At 44.4% G+C, this 23,178-nt stretch overlaps 1 protein-coding gene and 1 long non-coding RNA gene across 2 annotated transcripts in view; one reads left to right on the top strand and one right to left on the bottom strand.

The window, feature by feature from the left end:
* Nucleotides 1-11,038, top strand: part of LOC112547350 (uncharacterized) — a 30,067-nt gene extending 19,029 nt beyond the window's left edge. Inside the window, exon 3 of the long non-coding RNA XR_012896666.1 lies at nt 6,007-11,038. This is a non-coding gene — a long non-coding RNA (uncharacterized LOC112547350). The remainder of the gene's footprint in view (nt 1-6,006) is intronic.
* The window catches only part of NIBAN3 (niban apoptosis regulator 3), a 40,614-nt gene extending 17,670 nt beyond the window's left edge, over nt 1-22,944 (bottom strand). Inside the window, 2 exon segments of the mRNA XM_014578201.3 lie at nt 656-786; nt 22,381-22,944. Of these exon segments, the coding sequence (XP_014433687.3) occupies nt 656-786; nt 22,381-22,435 (186 nt within the window). The 5' untranslated portion in view covers nt 22,436-22,944.
* Between the last annotated feature and the right edge of the window lie 234 nt (nt 22,945-23,178).

The raw sequence follows: 23,178 nt of genomic DNA on the forward strand, positions 1-23,178 counted from the left end.
ATTTATTCCTACCCTTTGTTTCCTGTCTTTTAACCAGTTCTCAATCCAAGAAAGGACCTTCCCTCTTAGGAACGAGCTGTAGACTCCATGGGTACGTCTAAACTACATGGCGCCGTCGAGGGAGCCATGTTGATTTGTTTGTTCGGCAAAGGGAAATGAAGCCGCGATTTAATTTAAATGGCTGCCGTGCTGAGCCGACAAACAGCTGATCAGCTGTTTGTTGGCTCAGCGCACTAGTCTGGACGTTCCCCTGCCGACATGAAAGCCCTTTATCGACCTCCCAGATAAACCTCATCCTACGAGACATAACGGGGAGGTTGATAGAGGGCTTTCAGGTCGGCGCGGGAGCATCCAGACTAGCGCGCTGAGCCGACAAACAGCTGAGCAGCTGTTTGTCGGCTCAGCGCGGCAGCCATTTAAATTTAAATGAAGCCGCAATTATTTAAATCGTGACTTCATTTCCCTTTGCCGATCAGCCTAATCTACATGGCTTCATCGATGGAGCCATGTAGTTTAGACACACCCCAAATTACAACAACCACTAAGAGAATAGTTGTTTCTAGGGAAATGGAGCTGTGAAAAGGACACTGATGCCCTTGGGATTAGGTTTTTGTAGTGGGAGGAGCATGTTATATACCGGAGATATCATACTTACTTTGCTCTGCAGCAGCTGTAGAGCAGGTTTGCCTTGTGCGTCCAGCTCCTTCGAGATCCGTCTCAGAAAGGTGGTTGCAAGTTGCCGCTGAAAATAGGGCATGAAATTCTTCACTGTGGCATCCGTACGACCTGAGGAGTGAGATCAGAGAGGATCATGGTGTCTCAGTGCTCTCTCAAGGGAGGAGATACAGGCTTCCGTATCTAACAGGCATTGTTCTCATACCCAATAGCTTGTGAATTACTAGTGTGGGCCCCCAAGGATGAAATCACCAACTGGATCAGATCCAGATCCAAACCTCTCCAAAGTGCATAAGTATCGCGATGTGGAAGTTCTACTCTGGGCAGTTGCTACACATGTTCCAGACTCTCAGGACAGCCAGATTCTGACAGCAATTAATGCTCATTGGAAGAGGAGTCAGAATAAACAACATGCAGAGAACCAATGCTGCTGAACTCTTTGACTAAAGAAGTGCCTGGGCGGTGCACACTAAAGGCCTTTATGGCCCTCTCATTGCTAATAGAATCATACAATCATAGACTACTAGAACTGGAAGGGACCTCAAGAGATCATCAAGTCCAGTCCCCTGCCCTCAAGGCAGGACCAAGCACCATCCAGATCATCCCTGATAGATGTATGTCTAGCCTGCTCATGTTTTGTTAGTCTATAAAGTACTACCAGACCATTTGCTTGCTGTTTTTTTCCAGAGATGGAGATTCCACAATCTCCCTAGGCAATTTATTCCAGTGTTTAACTTCCCTGACAAGTCAGGAAGTTTTTTCTAATGTCCAACCTAAAACTCCTTTGCTGCAGTTTAAGGCCATTGCTTCTTGTCCTATCTTCACAAGCTATGGAGAACAATTTCCCCCCCTCCTCTGTATGGCACCCTTTTAGATACCTGACAACTGCTATCATGTCCCCTCTCGGTCTTCTCCTGTCCAAACTAAGCAAGCCCAATTCCTTCAGCCTTCCCTCATAGCTCACGTTTTCTAGGCCTTTAATCATTCTTGTTGCTCTTCTCTGGGCCCTCTCCAATTTCTCCACATCTTTCTTGAAATGTGGTGCTCAGAACGGGACACAATATTCCGAGGCCTTATCAGTGCAGAGCAGAGTGAAGAATGAGTTTTTGTGTCTTGCTCACAACTCTATTAATGCATCCCAGAATCCTGTTTGCTTTTTTTGCAACAGTATGACACAGTTGATTCATATTTAGATTGTGGTCCACTATGATCCCCTAAAACCCTTTCTGCAATACTCCTTCCTAGACAATCACTTCCCATTCTGTGGCTGTGTCTAGACTGGCCAGTTTTTCTGGAAAATCAGCCACTTTTCCGGAAAAACTTGCCAGCTGTCTACACTGGCCGCTTGAATTTCTGCAAAAGTACTGACTTCCTACTGTAAGAAATCAGTGCTTTTTGCGGAAATATTATGCTGCTCCTGTTCGGGCAAAAGTCCTTTTTGCGCAAAACTTTTGCACAAAAGGACCAGTGTAGACAGCTGAGATTTATTTTGCGCAAAAAAAGCCCCGTTTGCAAAAATGGCGATCGGGGCTTTTTTGCGGAAAGGGTGTCTAGATTGGCCACGGACGCTTTTCCACAAGAAGTGCTTTTGCGGAAAAGCGTCCATGCCGATATAGACGCTCTTTTCCGAAAATGTTTTAACGGAAAACTTTTCCATTAAAAGCATTTCCGGAAAATCATGCCAGTCTAGACGTAGCCTGTATGTATGAAACTGATTTTTCCTTCCTTCCCCTTCTCTTCTGCAGATTAAATAAACCCAGATCCCTCAGCCTCTCCCCATAGGTCAAGAGCTCCAGCCCCCTAATGAGGAGAAACATTGCCAGCAGATCTAGAGAAGTGATTATTCCCCTTTATTCTGCACTGGGGAGGCCACACCTGGAGTGTTGCATCCAGTTCTGGGACCCCCACTATAGAAAGGATGTGGACACATTGGAGAGGGTCCAGTGGAGGGCAACCAAAATGATTAGGGGGCTGGAGCACATGACCTATGAGGAGAGGCTGAGGGATTTGGGCTTATTTAGTCTGCAGATGAGAAGTGTGAGGGATGATTTGATAGCAGCCTTCAACTCCCTGAAGGGAGGTTCCAAAGAAGCTGGAGAAAGGCTGTTCTCAGCAGTGACGGATGGCAGAACAAGGAGCAATGGTCTCAAGTTACAGTGGGGGAGGTCTAGGTTGGATATTAGGAAAAACTATTTCCCTAGGAGGGTGGTGAAGTACTGAAATGGGTTACTTAGGGAGGTGGTGGAATCTCCATCCCTAGAGGTTTTTAAGTCTTGGCTTGACAAAGCCCTGGCTGGGTTGATTTAGTTGGGATTGGTCCTGCCTTGGGTAGAGGGCTGGACTTGACCTCCTGAGATCTCTTCCAGCTCTATGATTCTAAGCATTTTGGTTGCCCTCTGCTGGACCCTCTCCAATGTGTCCACATCCTTTCTGTAGTGGGGGATGGGGGGCCCAGTATTGGACACAATATTCCAGATGTACCCTCACTAGTCACGTATATAGTAGCCCAATGTCTGTGACTCTAACGCTGAAATGCTGGCTGTTCCCTCTGGGCGGCATTGTTGCCTTCCTGGCTGTTCCCTCTGGGCGGTGCAGTTGCCTGAGTCATGTCCTTCGCCTCCTGCCATGGCACTCGGCTGACTTCTGTGACACTCAGCTGGGCCGTTGCGGGGGAGCAAGCGGCCATTTGGGTGCTGCATGGGGAGCGTGGGGCCCAAACAGCCACTTGCACCACTTGCTCCCCCATGGCGGCCTGGCTGAGTGGCGCAGAACTCAGCCGAGTGCCACAGCGAGAGGGGAAGGGGGGCGGGGCGGTGATGTACACAGCCGGAGGCGGGGCCTAGCCCTGTGTACGTCACCGCCCCGCCCACCTTCACCTCCCGCCATGGTGCTCAGCTGACTTCTGGGCCGCTCAGCCAGGCTGCCGTGTGGGAGCAAATGGCGCAAGCGACCGTTTGGGCTCCGCGGTCCCCCATGTGAGAGGTGGAAGGGGGAGGAGAAGAGACAGAGAGAGAGGCAGGAGGTGGAGGAGAGCTGAGAGAGAGAGAGACATGGAGTGAGAGACTGGAGGCTCAGGAGAGAAGACCAACATGGAGGAGAGACCTGAAAATCCTGTCTTATGACGGGCTAATTGGCTAATACTGAATAAAGGGGAATAATCACTTCTCTAGATCTGCTGGCAATGCTCCTCCTAATGCACCCTAATATGCCATTAGCTTCTTGGCTACAAGGGCACCCTGTTGACTCATATCCAGCTTCTCATACACTGTAATCCCCAGGTCCTTTTCTGCTGAACTGCTACCTAGCTGTTGGAGTTGAAAGTTTTATTCTTTTTATATTTGTATTTTATGTTTAATAATGTAGCAATGTAAGGTAACATACTACCACATATTTAATACGCATTGTATTAAACTAAACCCTTTTGTTAAGTATACATTTCTTTGTTTTAAAGTTTAGTCAGTTTAGTAAGTAAAGAAATAGAGTTTGGTATTCTGTCTATATTAATGAGACTAGAAGAATGTTGAAGGCTGAAGTCTTAATTGTTTGATTTACAATGCCTTTTGCTTTGCCCAATATGAGATACTGTTGTATTATGATTTTCTTTGAAAGTCCTTGTAGAGATTGTTTGTGTGTGAAAGTGGTATGTACGTGAACATAAGAACGGCCATCCTGGGTCAGACCAAAGGTCCATCTAGCCCAGTAGCCTGTCTGCCGACAGTGGCCAGCACAGGTGTCCCAGAGGGGGTGGACCGAAGACAATGATCAAGCAATTTGTCTCCTGCCATCCTTCTCCAGCCTCTGACAAACAGAGGCCAAGGACACCATTTCTATCCCCTGGCTAATAGCCTTTTATGGACCTAACCTCCATGAAATTATCTAGCTTCTCTTTAAACTCTGTTATAGTCCTAGCCTTTACAGCCTCCTCTGGCAAGGAGTTCCACAGGTTGACCACACGCTGTGTGAAGAACTTTCTTTTATTAGGTTTAAACCTGCTACCCATTAATTTCATTTGGTGTCCTCTAGTTCTTCTATTATGGGAACTAATAAATAACTTTTCTTTATTCACCCTCTCCACACCACTCATGATTTTAAATACCTCTATCATATTCCCCCTTAGTCTCCCCTTTTCTAAACTGAAAAGTCCCAGTCGCTTTAACCTCTCTTCATATGGGACCCGTTCCAAACCCCTAATCATTTTAGTTGCCCTTTTCTGAACCCTTTCTAAGGCCAAAATAGCTCTTTTGAGGTGAGGAGACCACATCTGTACATAGTATTCAAGATGTGGGCGTACCATAGTTTTATAAAGAGCAGTAAGATATTCTGTGTCTTATTTTCTATCCCTTTCTTAATAATTCCTAACATCCTATTTGCCTTTTTGACTGCCACTGCACACTGTGTGGAAGTTTTCAGAGAACTACCCACAATAACTCCAAGATCTCTTTCCTGATTTGTCATAGCCAAATTAGCCCCCATCATACTGTACCTATAGTTGGGGTTATTTTTTCCAATGTGCATTACTTTACACTTATCCACATTACATTTCATTTGCCATTTTGTTGCCCAATCACTCAGTTTGGTGAGATCTTTTTGAAATTCTTCACCATCTGCTTCTTTCTTGACTATCTTAAACAATTTAGTATCATCCGCAAACTTTACCACTTCACTGCTTACCCCTTTCTCCAGATCATTTATGAATTAGTTGAACAGGATTGGTCCCAGGACTGATCCTTGGAGGACACCACTAGTTACCCCTCTCCATTCTGAAAATTTACCATTTATTCCTACCCTTTGTTTCCTGTCTTTTAACCAGTTCTCAATCAATGAAAGGACCTCCCCTCTTATACCATGGCCATGTAATTTACACAAGAGCCTTTGGTGAGGGACCTTGTCAAAGGCTTTCTGAAAATCTAAGTATACTATGTCTACTGGATCTACCTTGTCTGCATGTTTGTTAACCCCTTCAAAGAACTCAATAGATTAGTAAGACATGATTTCCCTTTACAGAAACCATGTTGACTTTTGTCCAACAAATTATGTTCTTATACGTGCCTGACAATTTTATTCTTTACTATTGTTTCGATTAATTTGCCTGGTACTAAAGTTAGACTTACTGATCTGTAATTGCCAGAATTGCCTCTAGAGTCCTTTTTAAATATTGGTGTCATGTTAGCTATTTTCCAGTCATTAGGTACGGAAGCCGATTTAAAGGATAGGTTACAAACCATAGATAATAGTTCAGCAATTTCCCATTTGAGTTCTTTTAGAATGCTTGAATGAATGCCATCTGGTCTCGGTGATTTGTTAACATTAAGTTTTTCTATTTGTTCCAAGACCTCCTCTAATGACACTTCAATCCAGGACAGCTCCTCAGATTCATCACCCACAAAGGACGGTGCAGATTCGGGAATTTCCCTAACATCCTCAGCCGTGAAGACTGAAGCAAAGAAATCATTTAGTTTCTCTGCAATGGCTTTATCGTCCTTGATTGCTCCTTTTATATCTCGATTGTCTAAGGAGCCCACTGTTTTTTTAGCAGATTTCCTGCTTCTAATGTACTTAAAAAACATTTTGCTATTTCTTTTTGAGTTTTTGGCTAGCTGTTCCTCAAAATCTTTTTTTGCTTTTCTTATTACATTTTTACACTTGATTCTGTTAGCTGTATCTCTTTGAACAGAATGGAGAAGGTCTTTAAGGACACTACTCCCGACAGTTAATTTGTAACTGAGCTCATCCACTAGGGATGGTATTTCAGGTGCGTGACCCTCAGCCGTATCTGATCACTGGTGAGTATCAGAACTTAGATTAATAGGACGCGTGAAATAAAAACTTAAGACATGGATTTAAACTGAAAACCACAGGACTATATTGTTTAACAGAAATTTTAACAACAATACCTCTAATGAACATAGAAGGGGGCAGTCCCCACTTATTCTACATAGACCAGGAAGGGCAGTCCCTCCAGGTCCCTATACCTACTTTACAGAGTCTGTGGCGAGTAGGGGCGATTGATGTGATGCTGGCGACCTACGACCCTCGGGCTAATTGAAAGCCTTCAGGGAGGAACTACCAGGCGTCCCTTGTCAGATGATCCTGGCACTTGGCGACCTACAATCCTTTGGCTAATTGGAAGCCGCAGGAGAGGAACAACCAAGGTGATCCCTCGAAGTACAGGTTGAGTTCGGTGATGGTCGGTTCACCTTCCGTGAAGCCTCTGGTCTCCGGATCCTCTTCCTCGCGCTTCGGAGTGACAGGATCAGGCGATGGAAGCTAGACTCTATCCTAACCCTATCCTAACCTTAACCTAAAATAAAACCCTATTCTAAAACGTGACGAGCCCGACAGACAAGCACGATGACTGCCGACACGCGTTGACCGACACAACCTGCCGTACAAACTCGACGACGAGAGCTAACCTAGCTAACTACTAAACTAACTAATCCTAACCTAAGTGAGAAGGTCTGACCTTCCGTCAGCCTAACTCACAGAAAAATACTAGATTATATAGACTGGAGGGAACATAGCCTTCCGCTAGCTTCTCCAGATAAAGCTTTACAAGACCTTTTGCATATGCTCACTCACTCTCTAAACCTAAAGCCTATACCGACGGAACAAAGAACCCGACGCAGCTAGCCCCAAGGTTAAGCCCAGGGACCAGAACGAACTGCTGCAGAAATAAGGCTTAAATAGCCTAGGTTCATACATATGCATGAGTGTTCCGTTTCAAAATGATTGGCTCATGGAAAATGCTCTTTGAGCATGGTTCAAAACCATTGGTTGACACATGGCTCATGAATATTCATGTTTTATTCAAATTGCAACAGGCAAGTTAGTTATTATTTCTAAATCTCAACGGCTACCTGTGGACGAGACATAACCCATATCTGAAATGGATGACCAGAGAAAATTCTCTTGTCTCAAAATGGAGTTTTAGACTCCATTTTGAGATGACAGTACTTTGCCTATATTTAGATTTATTTGCGTTTCAATGAGTGAATAAACATTGATAACATCAGTCCTATGATGTATATATAAACATTGTACAGATATTCACAGGGTAAACTCATAGTAGGTGTTTTCCATTTGCATTCAATCAATTCATATTGTTTACATTTTTCATGAATATATCAGTTCTGCCTTACAATTTGACAGTGTTTATGTTCCTTTCTATTTATCTCACTAGGATTGGACTTCCACTTCTTGAAAGATGCCTTTTTGTCCCTCACCTCTTCTTTTACATGGTGGATAAGCCATTATGATGACTCTTTTTTAGGTCTCTTACTATGTTTTTTAATTTGGGGTATACATTTAAGTTGGGCCTCTATTATAGTGTCTTTAAAAAGTTTCCATGCAGCTTGCAGGGATTTGGCTCTAGTCACTGTGCCTTTTAATTTCTGTTTAGCTAACCTCCTCATTTGTGTGTAATTCCCCTTTTTGAAATTAAATGCCAGAGTGCTGGACTTCTGAGGTGTTCTTCCCACCACAGGAATGTTAAATATTATATTATGGTCACTCTTCCCAAGTGGTCCTGTAATGGTTATCTCCTGGACCTGATCCTGCGCTCCACTCAGGACTAAATCGAGAATTGCCTCTCCCCTTATGGGTTCCTGTACCAGCTGCTGCAAGAAGCAGTCATTTAAGCCATTGAGAAATTTTCTCTCTGCTTCTCTTCCTGAGGTGACATGTATCCAGTCAATATGGGGATAATTAAAATCCCCCGTTATACAGAGTTCTTTATGTTGGTAGCCTCTCTAATCTCCCTCAGCATTTCAATGTCAGTATCGCTGTCCTGGTCAGGTGGTCGATAATATATCCCTACTGCTAAATGATTATTATTGGAGCATGTAATTACTATCCATAGCGATTCTATTGAACATGTTGATTCATTTAATATTTTTATTTAATTTGATTCTACATTATCTTTCACATACTCCGCCACCCATACGGCCTGCTCTACCCTTCCGATATATTTTATATCCCAGTATGATTGTGTCCCACAGATTTTCCTCATTCCACCAGGTTTCAATGATGCCTATTATGTCAATCTCCTCCTTTAATACGAGGTACTCTAGTTCACCCATCTTATTAGTCAGACTCCTAGCATTTGTGTAGAAGCACTTTAAAAATTTACCACTATTTGTCTGCCTTTCCCTGATGCATTGGATTCCTTTATATGTGGTTGTTTGTCTGCTCTGGCCCATGGATTGTCCTCTCCCCTCCTCTCTTTCTGACTACAGCTTAGAGAATCTCTATCAATGGATTCTCCTCTAAGAGAAGTCTCCATCTGATTTATGTGCTTCTCCACACCAATCGGCTTTCCCCATCTCTTAGTTTAAAAACTGCTCTACGGCCTTTTTAATGTTTAGTGCCAGCAGTCTAGTTCCACCCTGGTTTAGGTGGAGCCCATCCTTCCTATATAGGCTCCACCTCTCCCAAAAGTGTCCCCAGTCCCTAATAAATCTAAACTCCTCTTCCCTACACCATCGTCTCATCCATGCATTGAGACTCTGAAGCTCTGCCTGTCTACCTGGCCCTGCGCGTGGAACTAGAAGCATTTCCAAGAATGCCACCATAGATGTCCTGGATTTCAGTCTCTTTCCTGTGTCAAGATAAAGGTGTGAAGGTTATCCTCAGAGCCAGATGGCCAAGAAAAGAGGGGTGAAGCGTGGGTGAAGACAGACTTATCGGCGTCAGAGGGACCATCAGTGTGTGCCCATGGTCAAGACCTGGTCAAATTGGCAGACTGATGACCCTAAAGTGAAGCTGGCACCCCTGAGAGACGATTGATTACAGGATGAGCCTCTTGGAGAAGTTTTGGGAATAACTGACATCAAAAGATAACACACCGGTCAAAGACTGACACTGCAGAATCCATAGCCTTCAACAGAGAAAAGGGATTATAAAAGCAGAGTGCTTTGCCATGGAACTTTGGGTTCGTCTTACCACCAACTCCAGGAGAGCATTGGATGGCGACCGACAAGGGCCCTGCTTCCCCTCTGATTGATCTAGCTGGCCACTAGACTGATCCAGACTCTGGACTGGTAACTATAACATCATCTGGCGGGACTGTCTGTATGGTGTTTGTGTGTGTGAGTGCATGAAAAGCATATGCTACTGTTGTATTCTCAATAAATGCAGCATACTGCCTTTTCCTCTATAAAAGATCTTGTGCGCTTCGTTTAAGCATAACATACCCCGTCGGTCACCAGCCTGTAACAACATTTTGGATTCTTCCATCCCAAGTGCAGGATTCTGCACTTGCTCTTGTTGAACCTCATCAGATTTCTTTTGGCCCAATCCTCTAATCTGTCTAAGTCACTTTGGACCCTATCCCTGCCCTCCAATGTATCCACCTTTCCCCCTGGCTTAATGTCATCCGCAAACTTGCTGAGGGTGCAATCCATCCCCTCATCCAGGTCATTAATGAAGATGTTGAATAAAACCGGCCCTAGAACTGATCCTTGGGGCACTCCACTTGAAATCAACTGCCAACCAGACATCGAGCCATTGATGTCAGGACCTGTTAGACCCGACAATCTAGCCACCTTACGGTCCATTTATCCAGTTCATATTTCCTTAACTTGCTTGCAAGAATATTGTGGGAGACTGTATCAAAAGCTTTGCTAAAGTCAAGGAATATCACATCCACTGACTTCCCCAATGTTCACAGTGCCAGTTACCTCATCATAGAAGCTAATCAGATTTGTCAGGCATGACTTGCCCTTGGTGAATCCATATTGACTATTCTTGATCACATTCCCCTCTTCCAAGTGCTTCAGAGTGGATTCCTTAAGGATCCCCTCCATGATTTTTCCAGGGATTGAGGTAAGGCTGACTGGTCTGTAGTTCCCTGGATTGTCCTGCTTTCCTTTTTTAAAGATGGGCACTACATTTGCCTTTTTCCAATCATCCAGGACCTCTCCTGATCTCCACGAGTTTTCAAAGATAATGGCCAAAGGCTCTGCAATAACATTTGCCAACTCCCTCAGTGCCCTCGGATGCATTAAATTCGGACCCATGGATTTGTGTATGTCTAGCTTTTCTAAATAGTTCTTAACCTGTTTTTTTCCACTGAGGACTATCCACCTCCCTTCCCTTACAGAATTGCCTAGTGCAGTAATCCGGGAACTGATCTTGTCTGTGAAGACAGAGGCAAAAAAAGCATTGAGTACTTCAGCTTTTCCCACATCATCTGTCACTACGTTACCTCCGTCATCCAGTAAGGGCCCAACACCCTCTCTGATCACCCTCTTATTGCTAACATGCCTGTAGCTACCTTTCTTGTTACCCTTCACAACCCTTGCTAGCTTCAATTCCAGTTGTGCTTTCACCTTCCTGATTACTCCTCCCCTGCATTCTTGAGTAATATATTTAGACCCCCTCCCTAGTCATCTACCCAAGTTTCCACTTCTTATAAGCTTCCTTTTTGTATTTAAGCTCACCAAGGATTTCCTCAGTAAGCCAATCTGGTCGCCTACCAGATTTGCTTTTCTGACTGCGCACCGGGATGGTTTGTTCCTGTGCCTTCAATAAGGCTTCTTTAAAATACAGCCAGCTCTCCTGGACTTTTTTCCCCTTCATGTAAGCATCCCAGGGGATCCTGCCCATCAGTTCTCCGAGGGAGTCAAAAGTCTGCTTTTCTGAAGTCGAGGGTGTGTATTTTGCTGCTCTCCTTTCTTCCTTTGGTCAGGACCCTGAAATCTACCATCTCATGATCACTGCTTCCCAGGTTGCCACCCACATCTACATCCCCTACTAGTTTCTCCCTGTTCGTGAGTAGCAGGTCAAGCTGATCATGGCCCCTGGTCGGTTCCTTCAGCACTGGTACCAGGAAGTTATCCCCAACATACTCCAAAAACTTCCTGGATTGTCTGTGTACTGCTGTATTGGTCTCCTAACAGAAGTCAGGGTGATTAAAGTTCCCCATGAGAACCAGGGCCTGTGATCTGGAAGCTTCTCTTAGGTGTCTAAAGAAAGCCTCGTCTTCCTCATCCACTTGATCTGGTAGTCTATAGCAGACACCAACCACAACATCCCTGATGCTTCCACCTCTAAACTCAACCCATAGACTCAAGAGGCTTTTCTCCCTCCATACACTGGAGCTCTGAGCAATCATACTGCTCTCTTATGTACGGTGCTACTCCTCCTCCTTTTCTCCCATCTGTTCTTTCTGAACAGTTTAAACCCTTCCATGACAGTGCTCCAATCATGAGAGTCATCCCACCATGTCTACGTTATTCCAATCAAATCTTAGTTCTTTGACTGGGCCAGGGCTTCTAATTCTTCCTGTTTGTTTCCCAGACTTCTTGCATTCATGTACAAACACCTTAGATAACTAGCAGATTTCCCTACCTTCTCCATTTGAATCAGGGGTCCTCCTTTGTTGTTCCTTCCTCCTTGTGTTTCTTCCCAGTATCCCACTTCCCCACTTACCTCAGAGCTTAGGTCACCAAACCCAATGAACCTAGTTTAAAGCCTTCCTCACTAGGTTCTTTCCATCTTCAGTGTTGTTTCATCAAAGGATCATAATAAGGTTGCCAAGAAGTTTAGCTTCATACCACCCTGTGATGTAGCTTAGTGTAATCTTGCAGTGGGGAAACTGAAGCAGAGAAATGTGAAGAAACCTTTCCATGATCACCCACAGTTCAGAGAACCGAGGTTTCCCCACTGCCAGGACCCTCTAACCCAGGGATGGGCAAAAGGGCCTCTGCGGGCTGGATCCGGCTTGCCAAGCAGGTGGATCTGGCCTGCAGAGATCCTGCTGCTCCCCCAATTAGGGCCTGGGGAGCACCCGAAGCCTTCTCCGCTCTGTGTCTGCCCTGCTAGCAGCGTGTGGCACTTCAAAGCACCACGTGCTGCTTGCAAGGTGGGGGCAGAGCAGAGGAGGCTTTGCACGCTCCCCCGCTCCCAGACCAATCAGGGCCTGGGGACAGGGGAGCTGCATGAAGCTTCCTTCCCATGGCACCTTGCAAGGTGGGAGGAGGCTTCCTGTGCCCCTCCCCCAGGCCCTGATTAGCCTGGGGGTGGGGGAGTGTACCAAGCCTTTTCCAGGGCATGCGTGCCTAGTGGGAGGGGGGGGGCAAGGCAGTTCCCCCACCCCCAGACCAATAATGGTCTGGGGGTGGGGTAGCCCTGCCCCTTCCTGTTTAGGCTCCGCCCCTTCCTATTTAGGCTCCGCCCCTTCTGGGGTGGCCCAGGGCTACTTCAAACGTTTTTGAAGTGGTCCTTGAGCAAAAGTTATTGCCCACCCCTGCTCTAATCACTGGATCACACTCCTGAACTGCTCTGCTTCTGTGGGAAGCAGAAGGGAACCAAAGCCTCCTATGAAAATGGCACACAGTGAAGTGTTAGGAAGATGACTTCTGAATGTTCAGACGGTCTAAGGAATCTTATCTTTTAATTGCATATATACTACTGCTTCTCTAAAAGGATTCTCTCCAGTCTAGAAGGGGAGATTAAATCATAAGAACAAATTTCTTAACAACTGAGAAGCTGTTAAAAGGTCACAGCTGCATTCTATTGTGACCTCAGGCAAAGCTGACAATGCTGCCACAGTATGAATTTCTGCAGATTTCCTGTGGTACACTCCCCAGCCCACTCCTTTCAGCCTGGAGACTCATCAAGAGGCAAAGAGAAAATTGTGGTTCATGCAGCGAGCAGGGGAAAGAATGAAAACAGCATAAAAACAAGACTTTTCCCACCCTCTCTCACACATGGGACCATTTATATAGGAGCCCAGAGGAAGGTACTTGGAGGCCATTCTCACTTGTCAGACTAATTTGGTGTTTGCATATTCTAATGGATTTACTATGGAAAAGAAAAGTAATCAAATCCTAAATTAGATTGTCTCCCCCACCACCTAAACGTGACCTCAGTGAGCACCCAGTCAGCACTAGCAGTTTTCCAAAAGTTCATAATAAGCTTGCCAGCTGCTGGAGGGTGGGGGTGGGGGAAGACAACTACACTACTGCTTTTATGGAGACCTTGAATTTGATGGTATCACTAAGGCTGCTTAAATGGACCTGATAGTGGAATATCCAGGACAGCCAATGACTGCAGTGAAGATTTCAAATCCCCTTTGGTACAGTAGCTGTGCCAAATCAACACAAACAGCTTTAGTTAGAGTAATCTCATCTGTGATCCAGCACAGCTGACAACTAATGAACCTTCTTTTCCGTCACCATATGTGTTGTCATACGCACCTCTGCAAAATGAATGCAGACTGCTACCAAAACAGAATAGCAGCATTTTACAACTATTTTGCCTGGGTGTAATGACAAGTTATCAGGTCCAACAGATGCAACTGACGTAGGTTAAACAGAGCCACCTCCTTCCAATCCCAAAGTCAAACGCAAAAATATTAGAAAGTTGTTGTAAAGCAGGTTTTTTCTGATCATGGCCTTCGTGTATAGCCCATCCTGCCACACAAGGCCCCTCACAGAAAAACCAGACCGTGAGATACTCAGAGGAGCATGGGCAGCACAATGCAGCTTTCTGTAAATGGAATTTAACCTTACAGGCATCCTGGGACTTACAGGCTCTGAAAAATAGGGAGGTGAGCATGAAAAGATAGAACACAGCTGCAAGAGATAAATAAGACTCTCTTGACTGGTCCTTGAAGGTACGGAGGAAGGCATAGGGAGATAAGATGCAACTGCCATGCACACTGACCATGCCCACAGCCAGCACTGTCCACGGGGCCGTCAGGTGGGCATCATGAAAAATCCTATAGGGCAATATTTCACATTACCAGCCTATCAGGCCCAGCCAGGGAACAAATCCTAATAAGGTACCGGATATCAGGTTATGTTATAAAAGACCCTCAACCCCTTGTTCAGCGAGGTTCCGAGTGTTGAGGGCACATGTCTTTTTTTTGCCCGGCTGAAGGATTGATCACCCTGAGGCTGCCTCCTCACCCTTCGAGTCAAAGATAGGGGTGCGCGAGTCCTGAGTTTTTGGTGTGTCTTCATGTTGTTATCGTTGCTGGATTTGTAAGTATTGCTTAAATATATTAGTTACTGGTTTAGTTAACAGTTGAATCATGTTAACTTCATTGTGTAATTCTGTAAAGTGTAACTGAGTTCTATTAACCATACTGTGTAAATTGTATAATCTTGTGTTGGGTAGTGGTGGTGTATTTAGGCTAAGTATAAGTGTTAAAAATAGTAACCCAGGAGTTGTTAAGTTGTAGAGGTAGATTAATAACTAACTCCACCAGCTGCCTAAAATAACCGTAGAGGGGCTGGCTGTGGACGAAGTTTTTATCATCATTATATTGGCTTTGTTTTTGTATTTTTTGCTTGTATGCTGCGCTGCCTTAAGAGAATTAGAAACAGTCATTTGGTATAGTTAAATTGTAATCAAAGAAGTTTGTAATTAGTTAAGTATAGCTAAGTTTAGGTTTTTCCACCCTGTATAAGCATTAGGTAATTGCTTGTTTTTTAAAATCATTTGAAAATTATTTGGTTTTGATAAAAGAATCATTCCATTTAATAAAAACATCATTTGTTTCACCATCCTCCAGTAGTTTTCACTGGGTAGTTGGCTTTAACCCTTGAGGCTCCCACCACATCACCAAACCAAGGTGTAACAAAAGTGAGCACATTAAATCAGAGGGAAAGCACTTGAAACCATTGAGGCCAGGAAAATGGGCCTCATGAAGGTGCTCTTGATAGTGCAACCACTTCCAGCAGGTCAAACCATTACAGCAAATTGCACAGTTAAGTAGAAGCTGAGATTTAGATAAGGGCATACAGCATAAAGTTTGAGGATGACACCAAGCTGGGAAGGGTTGCAAGTGTTTTTGGAAGACAGGGTTATAATTCAAAATTGTCTGGACAGACTGGAGAAGTGATCTGAGGCAGAGAGAAGCAACCCAGGCTAGTGAGTGGGCTGCATGAGTGGCTCTTCTGAATCTCAGTGGGCCGCAAGATTATTGTAATCAAGATGGTCTCCCAGGATAGGGTAGTTTTGCAATTGTGCTTATATTCCTAGAATTTGCAGGGGGTGCTGATTGAACAACTGCAATGCTTTGATTGGATGCAGGGTGAGCGCATGGCTCTCACAATAGCATGTGTAATCAGCAAGTACCTCACTTTATGTGCTCTTGCTTTACATGGATGTCACATTTATAATATCAGTTAAAAAAAACTATGCAGATGAAAACCAGTAGAATCTAGCAACCCTATGCATAGGCAATGGTAAACAAAATGTCGTCTGCATTCTACATAGAATGCTGGAGAGCTGCATGCGGCCCTTGTGCAGCAAGTTGCTCACCACTGGTCTGAGGTCAACGGGATGAAATTTAGCAAGGAGAAACGTAAAATACTCCACTTAGGAAGGAACAATCAGTTGCGCACACACAAAATGTGAAGAGACTGTCAAGGAAGGAGTATTGCAGAAAGGGATCTGAGGTCATAGTGGAACACAAGCTAAATACCTGTTTCAAAAAGGCAGCAAACATAATTCTGGGATGTATTAACAGGAGTGTTGTAAGCAAGATACAATAAGTAATTCTTCTACTCTATACTGATTAGGCCTCAACTGAAGTACTAAATCCAGTTTAGGGGGCACCACATCTCAGGAAAGATGTGGACAAATTAGAGAAGGTCCAGAGAATATCAACAAAAATGGTTAGGAATTACTTCCTGTCATGGTGGTTAAACACTGGAATAAATTGCCTAGGGAGGTTGTGGAATCTCCATTAGTGATTTTTAAGGTTAGACAAACATCTGTCAGGAATCTTCTAGATGATGCTTGATCCTGCCACGAGTACAGGGGAGTGGACCCAATGACCTCTAGAGGTCCTTTCCAGTTCTAGTATTCTATGATTGAGTTCTCCCCAACTCCAACATTTTATGGGAGGATTTCTCATTTTTTAAATTTCCTGTGGTCTCATTCACCCTACCCAATGAGATGATGCAACAGGAGAAGTCTCAGTCATTAGAAGGACTTATCTGAGAACTCTCTAACAAAGTGACTCATTGATAATGGACAAAGTTCAGAGAAGAGTTATGATAATGATTAAAGGATTAAAAAAATGCCTTACAGTGACAGACTCAAACTACACTATCTTTAGACCCCTGCAGGGATACAAAATGGGTATCTGTATCTGCAAAAATGATCCCATGGACAGCCACAGATTTGCAAGGTTCAAGATACAGATTTTGTATGTGCATCCCTATCTGCGAAAAATGAGCCATACATATCCACATCCATGTTATATCATGCTGATACCTGCTGATATAAAGCAGATATCCATGAATTTGCAGGGCTCTGTTTATCTTAACTTAGAAATTAAGTAGTGACATGATCACAGTCTAAAAGCATCAATATGGGGAACAAATAGTTAATAATGGGCTCTTCAGTCTAGTAAAGAAAAGTCCAACATGATCCAATAGTAGGAGGCTGAAGATAAACACATTCTGGCTGGAATGCATCTCCTGTTTGAATACCCTGCCTATGCTGGGTGTTTCTCCCTTTGTATGGTCCCTGAAAGATGGCTCTGAGCCATACAGTAATCTACATTTTGTTTTCCCTGTGGTTCCATGTATTAACAGGTGAGTTGTGAGCAAGACACAAGAAATCATTTTCCGCTCTACTCTACACTGATTAGGCCTCAGTTGGAGTATTGTGTCCAGTTCCGGGCACCACATTTCAAGAAAGATGTGGAGAAATTGGAGAAGGTCCAGAGGAGAGCAACAAGAATGATGAAAGGTCTAGAGAACAAGACCTGTGAAGGAAGACGGAAAGAATTGGGCCTGTTTAGTTTGGAAAAGAGAAGATTGAGGGGGAACATGATAACAGTTTTCAGGTAATCTAAAAAGGTGTCACAAGGAGGAAGGAGAAAAAATATTCTTCCTGGCCTGCAAGGATAGGACAAGAAGCAATGGGCTTAAACTGCAGCAAGGGAGGTTTAGGTTGGACATTAGGAAAAAGTTCCTAACTGTCAGGGTGGCTAAACACTGGAAAAAATTGCCTAGGGAGGTTGTGGAATCTCCATCTCTGGAGATATTTAAGAGTAGGTTAGATAAATGTCTATCAGGGATGGTCTAGACAGTACTGGGTCCTGCCATGATGACAGGGGACTGGACTCGATGACCTCTCAAGGTCCCTTCCAGTCCTAGTATTCTATGATTCTATGAAATACGGCACAAAACTAACAGTGAGAGTAATTAACCATTGGAACAATTTACTAACATTGTGGTAGAGTCTCCCTACTGACAATATGTAAATCAAGGTCAGAATTTTTTTTCTAAGAGATCTACTCCAAGAATTATTTTGAGGAAGTTCTATGCTCTGTGTTATAGGGGGAAGGAGAGAAGGGGGCAGATTATCATAATGGCATTACAGTCTACACATCTATGATGTGCTAGTGTTTAGCGAAACCATAATACCTTAGGGTATGTCTACACTAACTCGTTAGTTCGAGCTAGGTAGGCAAATGAGGGCAACCGGAGTTGCAAATGAAGCCCGGGATTTAAATATCCCGGGCTTCATTTGCATTTTCCCGGGCGCCGCCATTTTTAAATCCCCCTTAGTCCGAACTCCGTGCCCGCGGCTACATGCGGCACGGAGTAGGTAGTTCGAATTAGGATCTCTAACCCTTGTAAGATCCCTGAAAGATGGCTCTGAGCCATACAGTAACCTACATTTTGTTTTCCCTGTGGTTCCATCATTATTACAAGGTTGATTGTGATTATGGTTAATATTGTGAAGTAAACTATAACTAACTAATTTCAGAAGAAACCAGATAAAGGCTCCGAAAGGGAAGGCAGGTACTCAGCACCTCCCAGCAAAATAAAATAACTTAGATGTCCTCATAGTGATAGAAATGTAGCCGTGTTAGTCTGGTGTAGCTGAAACAAAATACAGGACTATGTAGCACTTTAAAGACTAACCAGATGGTTTTTAGATGATGAGCTTTCATGGGCCAGACCCACTTCCTCAGATCAAATAGTGGAAGAAATAGTGGTTGTGACTATTTTCTTCCACTATTTGATCTGAGGAAGTGGGTCTGGCCCACGAAAGCTCATCATCTAATAAACCATCTGGTTAGTCTTTAAAGTGCTACATAGTCCTGTACTTTGTTTTAGATGTCCTCAATGGCTTCTGAACAGAGATTGTAGCTACTTGCAGCTCCACTGGAAATCAGTCACTGAGAGGGCAGCAAAGTATACAGTCTACAGTCCATGCTAACCAGGGTTGCTGGCTTGACAGAAAAACAGGAGTCAGGACTCTATGGGTATGTCTACACAGCAAAATTATTTCGAAATAACTTTACCAGCGTTTACACAGCCAAACCACTATTTCAAAATTAAATCAAAATAGAGCGCTTATTCTGAGTCTGGTAAACCTCATTCCACGAGGAATAACACCAAATTCGAAATAGCTATTTCAAAATAAGTGCTGTGTAGACACATCGAAATAGGAGGCCTCTAGCCTTCCCAGGGTGCCCTGGTGGCCACTCAACCAAGAACTCTCAACCAAGAATACCTCTTCCTCCCTCCTCCCCAAAGCCCTTAAAGGGGTTGACTCTGGCCACAGTGCCTGTGCCAGCTCTAAGCCTGCCAGCCCAGAACCAGCAGTCACTGCCCCGACCCAATGGCCCCAAAACATGAGCCAGCAAGCCACCGGCAGCCACCCCTCCACTGCTCCCCAGGAGCAGTCTGCTAGCTCCTAGGAGCCTGCCAGGGCCCGGAGAAGGCGGGCACCTTCCCAGTCCAGGGTGGAGATCATGAACCTTATTCAGGTTTGGGGGGGATGCCCCCAACATCCACGATCTCCGCACTAGACGGAGGAATATGGCCATCTATGGCAGGATAGCTGCCAGCCTGGCCACCAAAAACCACATGCAAACCCAGGAACAGGTTCACATGAAAATCAAGTTGGTCTGGCGAGACTCCCCAACCCTAAGCTTCCCCTCCCTCTTCTTTCCCTTGCTTCCCCCTTCCAGCTCCCTCCTCCCAAGTTTCCCCCTCCCCTCACCCACCCTCTCTTCTCCCCTCTCCCGCCTCCTTTCACCAGTCTCACCAGAGTTTCATTCCCCGCCCTCCCAGTTTTGTTAAAGAGAGTTTGTGTTCATGAAAATACATGTATTTTATTTGACATCAGGAAGCGGGGTTAGGAAGGGGTAAGTGGAAGGATGTGAGGGAGGAATGAGGCACAAGCCCCCAGTGGGGCAGACCAGGGAGGCTCTTAGTGCTCCTCAGCGTGGAAGCTCTCCCACAGGGCCTCCTGGATACTGACAGCCCTGATGGACCTCCCGGATGGCAGCCTGGCTCACGGCAAAACGTCCACAAGAAGCACCACAGTGCTCAGGGGCATCTCTGGCTCCATGTTGCAGAGTACTATGGTATCCCGAGTGAGGGCAATCAGAGCATGCAGAGACAAAATGCTTTGCGGTCCCTCATCGAAGTAGGCAAGCAAGCAGAGAAAGCTGAGAACTGGCTGTCCGGGGAGGTCCCTTTAAGCACAGGCCTCAGATAGCCTCAGGCAGCAGCCACACAAAGTAACTCCTGACCTGATGACCTGCCAGCCTTAAATGAGATTCAGCATCCACTCAGTGTAGACGCGCTATTTCAAAATAGCAAAATGCTATTTAGAAATGCATTTTGTGTGTGAATTAACTATTTTGAAATAAGATATTTTGAAATAACGCTGTAGTGTGGACATACCCTATGACAGGCGAACCTAAGACAGAAACTTCAGCTAGCTAATCTGCAGTGGAATTCTGCTGTCAGCCTCACAGGTGGCTATTGCTTAGATGGGAAAGTGATCCACTGTGGAAGACAATTCCTCCATCACCTCCCTTATGGAGATCACTATGTTTAAAATAACAGAGGCTAAACCTATGTCAGAGAAAGAATAACTCCCACAAGACAGACAAACTAACTATAGGTACCCCTTGCATATCTAGGAAGGAGTTAATGGAATTGCATTAAAGATATATCTTGCCCCTTGATGTTTGAGGAACATTCCAACATCTATGTTTATACATTAGGTAAATAATCATTATGGTCAACATCACCCTGGTCACTTCAGCTTTCTCTTTCTCGCTGTTTACTTCATTCACCCTCCACAAGCAGACAGAAGTTTTTAAAAGTAATCAGTGAACTAGCAGTCATTTGGATTAGACACCAAAAATGAAAGTGCTGTCCAGGTATGGTCACTAGAGGTCCTGTGTGCGGTTTGCATGAGTCCAGGTATTAACAATAGAGTCCTGACCAAAATGCAGCTTAGACCATGACACCCTGTCTGCTCAAACTCGCTCAGGCAGGGTCACAAATATAAAATAAGAACAGCCTCCAACACCTACCCTGCTACAATCAGGCAATCACATGGGATACTCCCATCTGGGCCTAACAGATGCTCCTTTTCAGAGGGAACCAAAAACCCTAAGGTGCCTGCCAGTTCGTCTCTTCCTATCCTACATTACTGTGGTTAATGGTTCTGTGCCCTGTTAAACTCTGATTGTCAGTTTCCCCATCTGTAAAATAATAAAAGTAATTCCTTAGTATTAAGAATACCAACCTTTCAAGGGAATTATGGGACTTGTACAAGCCTACCAAGGCTTAATGAATGCTTACAAAATACTGTACTTTTAGAGCCAAGTATCATCACAGTCTTGCTTTGCTTCAGCCCTAGGTGCTTGTTCTGGTCCACTGGTAAAAGATTTATCTATACGCAGTTTGTAAAACAAACACCTGAGCGAGATCGTCTCCAGCATTAGAGAAATAACCTTGGGCAGAATAGAGCTGCAGCAGTTACTGCATTATTAAAAATGTGGTTCCTGTTACTGTCTACACTATAAAAGAAAGCTTGTCTTAGTTGAACTGTAACCAGATTCTCAGACATGGTAGTTTTGTAGTGTAGAAAGGTCCTGAAAACACAACAAGCTGTTGGCTCAGATTGCGATTAAGCTATTTTCACAAATTCTCCTGCTGTCCTCATAAGCAGACAGAAGCCAAACTGATACCAGGATGGGAACCTTAGTAGATACTCACATATGATGCCGAGTTGTGATGTACAGTTGGAGCAATGTTGTCAGAGGTGATACCTTTATTGGTGCCAGTGTTCATAAAATGCTCATTGGGTCTGCTGGCAAGCATGGATTCTCAGCACCACATATTATAGCTTGGCATAAATGTGAGTATTGCTATCTTATTGATGGCCACACTCCAACTTTTGAATTCCTTGCTGCTATGGTTTACGTGAGATTTGACCATTGTGTAGAACATTGTAAAACCATATTTCTTTCCAGACTTAAGGTCTTGATCAAGCAGGCATCAGTTCAGACACTTTGGAAGGCTGTTATAACTACCACTCCCAACATGGCTCTCGGACTTTTTTTTTCTTTCTTGTGGTTGCATTTCTGAGAATAGATGGGAAGCATTCTTTCTAAGCTTTCCTTCACAGAAGTCAGAGTCAGGAGTAACCACTATATTCAAAAGATGCATAACATACAGTAACTTGTTTGGGATATGTATGTTTCAGCTGGCTGTTGTTCACTTGATGCAATTTGACCCACCTTCTCCCATCCTCTTTGTACAGCATCCCTATACCGGGACAGATTTATTATCATCTACTATAACCCATGTCAAGCAACCTGCAGACACCTAGATTAAGTTTATACAATGAAATAATTGAATAGTTTTATTTTTAAAAGGAACCACCACTCTGGAAATGGTAATTAAAGCATTTCCTTACCTCTCAGGTACCTACGCTGTCTTCCATCCAGTGGACTGGAATACCTTCCTCCCATCTTCTGCTTTAATATCTTGCCCGTTTCCAATGCTTCCTTTCACAGTCCGGGGCAGAGAGGAGATTGTAAACTGATTTTTTTAAGCTCCAAAAGGAGCAAAGATTGTCTTTTATGTCACATTCGCCTCCAGATCATCAGCTCATAAATATTCAAATAATGTTTCTGTCTCAGAGCAGTCCCTGCACCCACACCCTTATACACAAACAGGCCTTAAAGGGGAAGCAGCACTGCCCATATTCTGACATGGAAACAGCCTCAAAATATCACTAAGCTTTTAATGTTAAAAGGATTATGGATGTTTGAAGGGTCTATTTTTGTAAACCTCGTGTCTTTTGTGTCTGTGCTTGATAAACCCCAAGCTCATATAGACAAGCTCATATAGCCTCCCTCTTGTAAGAGTGGAACAAGCTCACAGAACATGGACATTATGGAACTAGAGATATTAACATTTATTTTTGTAAATGTGTAACCACAGAATTTTCAACGGTTACACACAGGGAGCAGGCAGGAGCTGGTGCTCTCCCAGCTGCTCCCCCATCCCCACCCCACTGCGCCTCTGTGAGAGGCAGCACTGAGGGGCAGGCAGCTCCATAGAATCATAGGACTGGAAGGGACCTCGAGAGGTCATCGAGTCCAGCCCCCCGCCCTCAAGGCAGGACCAAGCTCCATCTACACCATCCCTGACCGATGTCTATCTAACCTGTTCTTAAATATCTCCAGAGAGGGAGATTCCACCACCTCCC

The sequence above is a fragment of the Pelodiscus sinensis genome, chromosome 19 (assembly GCF_049634645.1).
Source record: "Pelodiscus sinensis isolate JC-2024 chromosome 19, ASM4963464v1, whole genome shotgun sequence".
Taxonomy (NCBI): Eukaryota; Metazoa; Chordata; order Testudines; family Trionychidae; genus Pelodiscus; species Pelodiscus sinensis.